The 12,394-nt window shown below is 38.7% G+C and overlaps 1 protein-coding gene across 1 annotated transcript in view; it reads left to right on the top strand.

Moving 5' to 3' along the window:
• Tprg1 (tumor protein p63 regulated 1) overlaps positions 1–10,022 on the top strand; it is a 108,312-nt gene extending 98,290 nt beyond the window's left edge. Inside the window, exon 5 of the mRNA XM_019207481.2 lies at positions 9,732–10,022. Coding sequence (XP_019063026.1) covers positions 9,732–9,926 — 195 coding nt within the window. The 3' untranslated portion in view covers positions 9,927–10,022. The remainder of the gene's footprint in view (positions 1–9,731) is intronic.
• The last annotated feature ends 2,372 nt before the right edge of the window (positions 10,023–12,394 follow it).

Raw genomic sequence — 12,394 nt, 5'->3', positions numbered from 1 at the left:
ATATATATACACACACGAAATATGTATCAGTAATGTGACTTTCCAGGTGGTTCCAAGAACTCGGCATTGGATGGGGTTACAGTTTGTGCCAGGGAGCTTCCCTCTCTCTACACAGGAGGTTAAAACTGTAGCCTGAAGGCTTGGAAAACCTGCTCAGCTGAGGAATGTGGACCTGCAAGCATGAAACTTGGTCTCCTTGCCCAGTGTAAACAGGAAGCAAGGGATGGTTGTAATAAGGAAAACTGAGACTCCAGGCAGTGAACTGCTGGCAGACAGCACCTGAAGCAAGCAGAGGCCCAGGCACTCAGCTGGTAAATAATTGCTGTAAAGTCAGGAAGAATTATCTCCCCCAACCCCCAACCACAACCCCAACCCCAGCCGCCTGAGTGCTGCTGTATTTTTCCCAAACTAACACACAGTCTCTGCGTAGCTGGAGTTGTTAAAACTTGACCCTCTGTTTTTGTGAGTGGAATAAAAGAGGGAGCCAGAGGTGGGTGTATAAAAGCTTTTAGAGAAAACTATGTGGCTGGTGCGTTCATATCAGATGACACAGCGTTCCTGTCACACAGCTTGAGTTCAGGTGCTTGAAGGGCTCAAGCGCTGGCTTGGGGACTTGGCCTTTTGTCTGCCTTTCCTTCCAGGCACTGCGTGTCTGTCTGTAACAGGACTTCCCCCTCTGAGAGTGCTCCCTGTGTGATGGGAAATGAAGTGCATCTGACTGTAACAAAATGCCCGGTTCACTGAGTATCAAATAGTGTCAGCTTTTTCATTCCCAGCAGTTAGATTCTGAGGCCAGCGAGGACTCTCCTAAAAGGAAGCTTAATGAGACCTGAGGAAGCTTTCAATAATCCAATTTAACATACACTGATCCATGAAGAAGGGACCCTGATAATCCACGGGGTGTTGGCAATGAGAATACTGCGATTAATGACCTTCTGGCTTTTTAGAGACCACAGTTTGATGATGTTGATAATAATGCTGATGATCAGTGATGAAGAAAATTGTTGGTATATTGATTATTGGCAGTAAGCTTCATTTGCGGCCTTTGTAACATGACTCCAGAATCCACCTCATCTCATTCTGCTTTCTAACCTTTCATGGTAAAAATGAGTACACGGGCATATATAAAACAGACAGGCACACACACTCACACACGCACACACTCACACACGCACACACACACACTTTAGTTGACTGAACTTCTCCGTAGCATCTTATGAATTTGATACCACTGACAGTGCTCTTAGGGGAAGGAATTATAAAATTCAGAAATGCTGCAGAAGTTGCCCAAAGGCACACAGCCACTAAGTGCCATAGTTGTAACTGAGCACCACATCTGTCTGAGCATGATACTCATGTCCCATCGATGCTATTTGACCTTTAGTGCAGCAGTTCTTAAGAGGAAGCAATTTTGGCCCCCCTGGGTGGGGGTGCATAGCAGCATCTTTAGTTTGTCACACAGCAGCATTTTTAGTTGTCACACCTGGAAGTGGCACTGGTATCTGACAGACAGATGTTAGGGATGCTGTTTAACATCCTGAAGTGCAGAGAAAATTATTCCCTGTAGCAAAGAACTATCTGCACCCAAATAGCAATCATCCCAAGGAAGAGAAAGTTTGGTTTAGTTAGATAGACTTGGAGCTCTACTTAGAAAATAGAACCATACTCTTGAGTGCAGATATAAGAGAAATGCATTAGAAGAAAAGACTAGTTTGTTTGTTTGTTTAGTGCAGGGGATTAAACTCAGGTTCTTGTGCTTGTGAGGCAGGCAGCAGAACCACTGAGCTAAGAAAAGACTAAGTTTTAATTTGAGTCTGTTACGAGTAGGAAGGCATTCTTGGAGAGATATAATTTGAGTTTTGTTTGGAACCATGAATAGAAGAGTGGGACTTTGTGGATTGGCTCATAGGCATTCCAAGCTAAGGATTCCTTGGCAATCTTAGTTTCATAATGTCTGTATTAAAATGAAATCTTACTTAGATTCCAAATACATAAAATGGATAAAAAGTAATAAAGCGCTGACTGATGTGACTGCAGAGACTGAAACAGTTTACATGTTTGGTTTTCGCCTTTTCTTTCTCCCACATTTGCTCCCCCAGCATTGCCTCAGCATTATGACAACAACAAATTCTTTCTTTTCAAAGGGATCTAGGTTTGGATGATTAATTGTACATGATTGTTGAACTATGAAGAAATGTAGTGTTCTGAGGAACATGGTTGCCTGTTAAACATTTTCTCTATCCTTTGTATAAATGAGACACATGAACCTTTGTCTAAATATTAGAATTCTAATACTACATTTTCCACACATTGGAATTTTATAATATCAACCAGAAAAAGAGCATTAGATAAGGAGATATGGGTCCCAGTCTCTGCTCAGCTGGTTATTGTTAGTTAGGGTTAGATAAATCTCTGAAACACTTGGACCATCAGTTTATCTATTAAATCTGCTTTGTGTTGATCAAATATTTAGTGCCTTGTTCAACAGGAGCATTTAAAAAACAACTTTCTACTCCCTATCATATGTCTTATCTTGTTTATCTTTTATTTATTTTTATTTTTATTTTTTTGGTACCAGGGATCGAACTCAGGTCCTTGCACTTGCGAGGCAGGCGGTAGAACAGGAGCTAAATCCCTGGTCCACTTATCTTGTTTATTAATTTCATTTTATAAATATTATTCACTTCTAGATCTGTTACTACTATTATTATTGAAATATTAACTATAACCATGGAATTTTCACCTGTATATTTCCTCATGGATCCAGTTGCCTACTAGCAAATCATAAAAGGCTCAGTTGTTAGAAAACTTAAACAACATATGTGAATGGAATCTTCCATTCCATTACCTTACTATTTCTAAACTCTACCTTTCCTAGGCTTTCCCAACTCAGTCATGATATCACTGGCCACCCAATAGATCAGGTCAAAACTCTAGGTATCATCTTTAATTTCGCTTTCCTTCAACTGTCATAACTGTAACAGCAAAATTTGTGGTTCTGCTGCCCCCAACCTATCCCTAACTTAACAAGTTCTCATGTTCTCTACTGCAATCCTGGTATAAACTTCCATCATCTCTTTCATGGCCTGCTGAAATGACTTCCAAACTCACCTGTTTTCCTGCTTTCGTTCTTGACCCTCGCAGAATTCCACTTTTGGCTGCACATGGCAACTAGGATGATTCTGTAAAAAGAAAAATCTTACATTAAACACCTCTGCAAAATCATTTCACCCCAAAGTCCCTTAAATTGAGGTGATTCCAAAGACTGTGTGCCTAATTCTCCAACCTCTTTCTTTTGACCCAGTCATACAGGCTTTTGCTATGTTCCTTGAATAAACTCATCTTTACAGTCCTACATGTCTACAGAAAAAACACAGGCTTTGCTGGTGCTTCTCTTTCTGCCTTGAATACCTTCTCTCTCTGTTTCCCTCTGCTCAGTGGGAGTAACCCTCATTTCCATTGGTTTCTATCTCTTTAACCACATTTGGGTCTCCTCGTAGAACCTGCCATCATCAAAATCACCTGTATTCACTTGTCTTTACACTTCCTGTTAAATCACTGGAACTTAAACTTCAGGAGAGAAGATTCTTGTCCATCTATTCATACCACTTAGAATATTAGTAACTTTCTTGTCCCTGGGACACAACTACCCTACACTTACAACTTGAAATTGGAGAAGTTTATTTTATCTCATGTTTTCAGCCCATAATCCACTGGCTCTAAGGCATGATGGTATGGCAGAGGGGCATTGCAGAGGAAAAGCTGATCATGTCATGGTAGCCAGGAAGCAGAGAGAGAGAAAGGACAAGCTGAAGGAGGAAAGACACCCTTCCAGGCCTTGCCCCATGTCACATTCCTCTTCCACACAGATCCTACTTCCCAAAAGCAAGTTGAATATTGGGCTGCCTTGAAATTTCTTCCTCCAGGTTAGTCTAGAGCCTCCCTAATCTCAGTCTCTCATAAAGTTTCAGGACATGTGAAAAATGTAGACTAATCTTCTGCCAGAGTATAACACAGATGGTCTGTAGCCCACCTGCTAGTGGAGTCCTCTTCCCAACTGAAATCTCCTGAAGTGGGGCTGTGCAGTCCACATTCCTATCCTATGCTGCTCTTATGAGCTCTGACCACTAAACGTGATCATCACGCTCAGCTTATAGCATTTGAGGGCATCTCCAAACCTTTACAAACTCCTCACAAACCAGTTCCATGGGGTCCTAGATCACACAGTCAGGTATGTCCACAGCAGTGACATCATTTCTCTGGTACTAAAATCTGCCCTGCTCATCTTCTCGTTACTGGAACACAAAGCCTGAGACCCACCACTGAAAAGAAGAGTGGCCCTATTAGGGATCATGTTTTCAGTGCTTGGTCTACTGACTCCAAGACAGAATGGCATGACAGAGCAGCATAGCTGAGGCAGAGATGCTCAAATCATGGTGGCCAGGAAGGAGAAAGAAGTTTTGAGCCAGGCAGAGTCACGCCCCAGTGACCCAGCTCTTCTTTCCCGCTTCCACTGACAGCAAGTTAGCTAAACGCTCCTATGGTCCGGTCTTCTTCCAAAAGTCTTGCCTATGAGCACGTGAAGTTGGGGACATCTAGATGTAAACAGTAACAACCTACTTGTAAGGTAGTGCTTCATGAATATTTCTTGAATGATGTTTCGAATCCATCTAATTTGTAATAACATGGAGTTAATTGACAGAACTAATACTACAACTGGTGGAAGAAATTTGTATGCACACAATAAATTAAAACAGCTGAAATAAAGGTGGTATTTTGTAAACTTACATAATAATAAACTGAAAAAATTATATATTTCTTACATTAAGAAGCAAAATTTAGGAGTTAGTTTTAATAGAACCAAATAATATTATGAACTATATTACTAGAGCTAATCTTAAATTAATAAAATTAAACTAACAACTAAAACCGCATTCAGGAAAATAGCACTAATTTTAAAAATAATCTCAGAAAAGTACCTATCACATAAACAAAAATCAATAGGTTATTTTCAAAGTTACATAAAAGATGTATATGCAGTGGAAATATTCACATGAATAACTGAAATAAAAAACAAAAACTATTAAGGTACTTTGGATAGAAAGTTCAATGAAATCAATTTTGTCAGTGTATAGAAAGCACATTCCTAATGAAAATTCATGAATCTTTGTTTCAGTGTGTTTTATTTTTTTCTCATTGAGTTTATTGTACTTTTAAAAAATACAGTACAGTTACATTCATCATTCCGATCTTGTACCTTTACAAGACAGATCTTGCTTCTCATTTTTTCCCCATACCCCTGCCCTCCCTTAACCCACTCCACCGTTTCTTATTTACAAAGACTTTGTTTCTATCTTTTCATTTTCTCATATTTTTTCATTTGCCTTATTTCCTTTCCCCTACCCTTCCCATTTCCCCTACACCTTTAGCCCTTTTCTTCCATTTCATTTTGGAGGAAGGTTGTATTCATAAAGATAGAGGTGAGAGAAACAAGGTAAAAATATTCTGTAAGCTTTTTCTTTTAATCTATTTCCTTGATCACTTACAAAAACTTAAATTCACTTAGAAGCTAATAATTTGGACTTTCTATGACTCAAGTTTTTAAAACACTTTTCATTTTGAAGTAAGTCTGGACACAGAACAATTACAAAAATAGTGGCATTTTCATGCACCCATTGTATTAGTGCTTACAAGAGCTTCAAGGAAGGTTTCTCAAATGACTGCACATGTTCTGAATCAGACTGAATGTAGGACACAGAAATTTGTAAGATTGGCCCACAGAGTTAATGTAGAAGAATGCAAAGGATCTGTCCCCTCAGGGAAGGATCCAGCCTGAGCCCTGGACACCACAGCAATGTCCCATATGAGTCCATATCAGGAGGCGGAAGGACCTGGAGGGCAGCCTGAGAGGTAGACGAGTCAGTGCTAGAAGCCAGAGGGGGCATCGGCAAGCTGAGAGGACAGTGCTGGAAGTGGATGAATCTGTGCCAGAGGGTAGGAGACAATGCCCAAGGTGAAGGAGAAGACCAGAGTTGCTCCACAGAGAAGAGGCCAAGATCTTCCAAGGAAAATCAGCCACACTCGAGCTCTTCCAAGGAAAGTCGGCTGAAATCCTTCCTTCGCATTCTCCTTTTCTGTCATTCCCACAACAATCCTCCTTAGAGTGGGTCTGCCACTCCTGGAACCCTGCTGTCTCAATTCAACTGGGCACTCCCCACACAATGGACAATCCCATGGATTAACCCATCATCCAGCCCCCTCTAATGTTAGTAGCTTACATAATAATGATATGTTTATCAATACCTGGGAATGAAACATCGGTGTGATACTATTATCTAAAGTGAAGACTGTACTCAAATTTTACCATTTTTCTTGTAATGACTAATATATGTTCTAGGATCCAGTCCTGGACCCCACAATATATTTATTTGTTGCTTCTCTTTTGCTTCTCTGATCTGTTATACTTTCTCAGCCTTTCTTTTACATTTATGACCCATCTCACTTTTGATAAGTGCAAGGGATTTATTTCATGGCTCAACTATGGTTTACTTGATGTTTTCAAATGATTAGATTAAGGTCTGCTTTTTGGGAACAAGTACTACAGTAATAATGTGTTGCTCCATCCCACTGTGCTATACCTTCACGATGTCTCTGCTTTATTACTAGTGATCTTAACCTTCATCACTTTATAAAGATGATGTATTCTGTGTTTCATAACTGTAAATTTAAAATTATTTTTCATAAGTATCTTGTAAGATATTTTTTGAGGCTCAACCATATGTTTTTAAATCGTGGACTCTGAGAAGGATTTAATGCATTTTGGCATCCAGGAATTTAATGTGCTTTGTTTTCCGGAGTCCTTCTATGATGCCTTTTTGACAATTAACATTTAAAATACAGACTAAGGAAAGCTAAGACTTTCCAACTTATAAATAATGATAATATTTACATCCATAAACAATGTAGTTTAAAATAGTTTTATATGCTTCAATCAAATCCATACAATTATTTCCTCATTTTCAGGTGAGTAAACTGAGACTATGTGATATGAATGTTTTTTTCCAAGGACTCACCACCAGTCACTGGTAGGACAAGAAAACTTACCAGGCCATTCCCATCTCCTCTATACACACACTTACAGAATGGACATAGGTGTTCTGTAGCACTGAAAATGTCTGTGCGGAGAGAGGTTGACTTCTTGCTGAAAACATAGAAAGGGTAATAAAAACACTCAATGAATTGTTGAATTGATAGACTTTGAGAATATTTCTGACCTCTAGATTCCATGATTTTTAAACACAGTGATTATAAATATATTTATTTTTTTCTAGTGCCAGCAATCAAACAGGACCTTGCACTAGACAGGCAGGCTCTGAGCTACATCCCTGGCCACGATCTTGTTAATGTATTTTTCCCTTCTTTTTTTCCTCTTTTGGTAGCTAAAGGAAGAATATTTCTTTCTGCTCACCTTAACCAAAGCCCTGGAGAATTTCACTCAAAGGAGAAGTGTTCTTTACCACACGTATTTTCTCTCCAGAATCCCCAGACCATGGGTCCACAGTTTACTTCAATCAGTGATACTAAATTTTGGATCCTTGCCATGTCTCATAGAGGATTCTGGGGCTGGGAACTGGTAACAGGAGGTACAATTTGTCTGTCTTTGATACTGTGGCCTGAAACTCAGAGAGAACAAGCCAAACTTACTTGTGTGTTAGAGGCATTAGTTAATCTCAGTGAAATGAGTCTGTTTCAAAGATTTCTTTAATATTATCCAATTAGGTGGATATTAATGTAAAAAATAGAGAGGGAAAAATACTTTGGAATCCTGTAGATATTGAATTATTTTAATAAACTCTGTTCAGCTTTATTGTGAAAGTCACAATTTTTTATTCTTAATATTATCTTATTAACCACAGATTTCAATTTCTCTTTTAAGAAAGGCAAATGAAGGTTCTGAAAAGGGAAATGAGGACACAATGCCACACCACTAATCTATATAGATGTTTCTTTTCTTTTTCTTATAGATTAGGTCTATTTTTTAACATACTGATTATCTATAGATTAGTTCAGCTAATAGACAGTCATGATTGATAAAGATAGCATGGATAAAGAAAATAAGCCTAAAATAAGAATATAGTTTGTTCAGGGGCAATTTGATGTAAAATACAATTTCAGAATAAAACTAACAAATAAAATTAGAATTATGGTGAAAGAGCACAGGATTCTTCCACTGGGATTCATTGAACTATCAAAAGGTAACACTCTTGGGTTGATCTCAAAAGCAAGTTTGACACCCTCATGGAGAAGTGGGAGAACCAATGATCCTTTTACACAGGATGCTGAACAATTTGTACTGAACTTAGAGTGAGATTGGAGTTTTAATATTGATTAATGGGCCAGTTGTTTAAGAAGTAGGTTTGTGTCTTGAGTGGGGGTCTTTATTTCTTTTCTTTCTTTTCTTTTTTTTTTTTACCACGATGCAGGCTGTAGACTCATGGTGGGTAATTCACTTATCTTTTGTGTTTCTAACATGGAAGTAGTGATGCAGTTTCTAACCTAATATCAAAGTCATGGTTAGAATGAAATATTGGAAGTAAAACTGTTTATTGTAAGTACAAAAATATGAGGTTTCCTCATCTGTAACCTTACTTGTACCCATCTTTGAAATGCTCCCTGAATCACATTCCTCCTTAATGACAAATGAAAAAATCTACAACAATAGGGCCTAACCGAAAAAATAGGAAGGTTTTGTTGTTGTTGTTGTGTGTTTGTTCTTAGTAGAATAGGCTGATCTAGTAATTGAAGTCCAGGATTTAGTAATATAAATGACTTTGTTAAGAAATTATCTTTCTCCATGTCTTTACTCTCTCCACCCTCCTGGCGTGTGTTCAGTCAGGTTCACGAGTGTGGCAGAATGACCACAGATACTTTCAAGCTTATATTCTAATAATTTGGCTACCACAGTGGTCTTCTGTCCATACCTGAACCAATGTTTTGACCAGAGAAATAGACGCTTCTATTTGGATTGGACCGAATCCTATACAAATATGCCACTGTCACTTGAACCGTGCAAAGGAACCAAGTGGAAGTGGGTGGATTTCTTAAGGAATATCAAGGTACTTTTATCAGAAGAATTTAAAGTGATAGGAAGAATACTGGGCCAGAAAAGCTACAGCTATCTATTAGACCCTCCTTAACCTTGTGAGATCCTACCAATCCTTTTATCCCAAGAGTCTCCCTTTGAAGTCATTCCTGATCCTCTAAGCATGCATGATGTTTTCTGCTTTTGTGTTTCTTTAGCATTTTATGCCTCTTTTTGCTGTCTTTCAGTGAGCTTTGTCTCTTAGATTCTCTCTTGGCCACCTTCTTTGAGGGCAGAGATGGTATCTTGCTTATCTTTAAATCTTCAGCCATGCCCCAGCAACTGTCTGATTTATCATAGATCATCAACAAATATTTATCAAGTTGACTTCACTTCTTAGTCTTATACAAGTTATGAATAATGAAAAAGAAATGAGACAGAGCAGATAATTTTATTATGTACATAATATATTAACTGATTAATTGATCGAAAGGCAAACAAGCAGCGTTAAGTACTCTGAGTGGCCATTTATGGTTAAGTAAGAAGCATAGCCCCAGGAGAATGTTCAACCTCTGTGAGGACTTGGAGGGCTGGGTGTTGTAGGGTTTACTTTGCCTTCACTAACTCTGTCTTTTCCTTTTTTCTTCAGTTGTCTGGATTCACCTCTAAGCTTGTTCCAGCTATCCAGAATGCCCACAAGAATTCTGCTGGATCTGGAAGGGAAAAGGGGTTGATGGTGTTAACTCAACCCATTTTGATCGAGACCTACACGGGGCTGATGTCGTTCATTGGAAACCGCAACAAGCTTGGCTATTCCCTCGCTCGCGGGAGTATCGGTTTTTGAGACTTTTTAAATTTTAGTACACACTTGGATCATGCATAGATATCCCATAATCGAAGCGTTTGTTTCAGCTCACTACCTGTTTGCACTGAAACAGTCAATTACATTTGAATAGTACTACAAGACTTTGAATATTTCCGGTCTCAGGAGATCTGAAAGCTTGATTGGACTGATAGATACACATTTCAGGTCTCAAAGGAGAATAATCTGTTTTCCTTAAATACAGAAAATAAATACTGTTGAGCCCATAAATAACGTTTCAAAAGAGTTCCTGATCATAAACGGGAAAGACGCTATGAGTTCTTGTTTCTCCCGGTCTTTAAAGGCCTTTATAGTTTGATTACCTTAGACACATTCTTATACTCCAATTTTAATAGAAATAAATATAAAAGGAAAAGTTTCTTTTCTACACAGACTATTTAAACTAGACTACTTTTGCTCATTAAATAATTTGCTTTTCTAGGTCTTGATTGCCCTCTGATCCTGATTTATTTGCTCATTCGGTTCCCACTGTCTCTATTATTTTAGCTTCTACTTTTATGCTTATGACTTTCAAATACATATCTCCATCCCTGACATTGTTCCAAGATTCAGTTTTATATTGTTATCTGACAATCATCCACATGTTAGGGTTCCAAAAACCTCTCAGATTCAGGGATTCCAAGATTCTAGAGTTCTTTGTGACATTTTTATGGTCTCATTCATCCATCCCTGAAATCCATCAGCTCTGAGTTGTCAAAAATTCCTGGTCAGATATATCCCATATAGTGTTACATCTCTATGAGGCTTAGCATTGCTCCCTGCTATAGTTTGGCTCTGGACTACCTCCCCAAAGCCTCAAGTACTCAGAGATGAGGCTTTCAGAGGGTGATTGGGTATTGGGAAGCACTATCACTAGCTCCCTGATAGGAAGTGAAGCCTGGTGAGAGGTAGGAATTAGAGGACATGCCCTAAAGCTGCATCTTCCTCTCCGGCTCCTCCCTTCTCTCTCTGTTTCCTGGCCACCAGGACATGAACAGCTTTTTGTCCCCCATATCCTTCTGCTATGCTCTTTCTGCCTTGGAGCTCTCTGACCATGGACTGAAACTGTGAGTCAAAATAAACATCTCTTGTTTTAAGTTACTGGTATCTTGTGTCACGTCTCAGCGATGAGAAGATGACTGAGACAGATCCTAATATCTGGACATCAAATCTAAAACTCATTTTTTTTCAAAATATTTCAAATTCTCCTTCCCCTCTCCATTCTCATAGCAATAGTATTGGATCCACGTATCAATTATGTTTACCCATTTATTACCATAGCCTTTTAATTAGAAACCATACTTCAAGCCTGTTTCCAGCCACCATGCAATTGTTGTCAGATTCCTGAAGCTCCATTTGATTTTATAACGCTTTTATCAAAAATTTTCAGTGGCTCATTTCCTTTTGCAGTTCATTGTTCAAATATATTTTTCAATAGTAGACTCTTCTGTTCTAATAAAGTCTTCTGCAGAAGCCTAACTACATAGAACAGAAAGAAAGAAAAGACCATTGTGGTTGAAGTAGAGACGAATGTCACTGAACACTTCCTTTGTAAGTTCAGTTTGGAATATCCATGGATCTCAGAGAGTTTTAAGGACCATGTTTTCAAAGCACTGTCCTACTTGGCTTTCTCCATTGCTCTTTTCCCTTTTATTTCTTTTCTCTGTCTCCTTGACTCAGATCTTACGTTGAGCAACCCAAGAGAGTACCTCCTCTGTTCTCATCGCTCCAGGATTCTTTTACTTTTTATTTTAAATCTGACTAAATTTTCATTTACTTAGAAAAGAAACTTCCCAAGACCCGAAATTGAGATACCTTGGTTGATATTCAAATTGAAATGTCTAGCTTTTGAGGAGAGGGGGTTGTGGGCAGTATATTTTTAGCTTTCTCTTTGAAAAGCTTACTTCCACAATTTTGAACATTCACTGTCTGACACATTCACAAGCATCAATTTGATGTAAACATTCAAAACCAAAATTTTGAGTAACACGTATTTTATTTTGTCCTCCTTTATTTATGTACTCTTCCTTTCCTCTCCTCTTGTTCCTTTTCATGGTATCTTTCTCCTTGATGCCTATATAGTTATAGTCCTCAAGGCAAAGGACTTTATTTCAGACTGTGAAAGGAAATGTTGAAATCCTTAGCTGTCCTGTCAACAGTAGTGGGATGAAAAGTCCTGGGGTTGTTTTCACTCTGGATCTGAAGCAGGCAATATTGGCAAATCGCTATAATATTGCCGGCCAAAAATCCCCATATGCCTGAAGATAGTGGCATTTATTGGCAAAACCCTCTGAAATGTCCAGCACATTCTTTATAGTTAGCATTAAAGGATCACGCTGACAATTGACTTTTCTGCACATTTGTCCCTCTTGTAACCTACACCAGATGGTTCCCAAATGACCTTCTTCTAAAGGACGTAGTACAGCAGTGTCCGTGGAAGGTACTCAGGA

This window comes from Fukomys damarensis, unplaced genomic scaffold, assembly GCF_012274545.1.
Source record: "Fukomys damarensis isolate Sample0158 unplaced genomic scaffold, DMR_v1.0_HiC HiC_scaffold_12, whole genome shotgun sequence".
NCBI classification, from domain to species: Eukaryota; Metazoa; Chordata; class Mammalia; order Rodentia; family Bathyergidae; genus Fukomys; species Fukomys damarensis.
The sequence above is the reverse complement of the archived record's forward strand: the minus strand, read 5'-3'. Positions and strand labels throughout refer to the sequence as shown.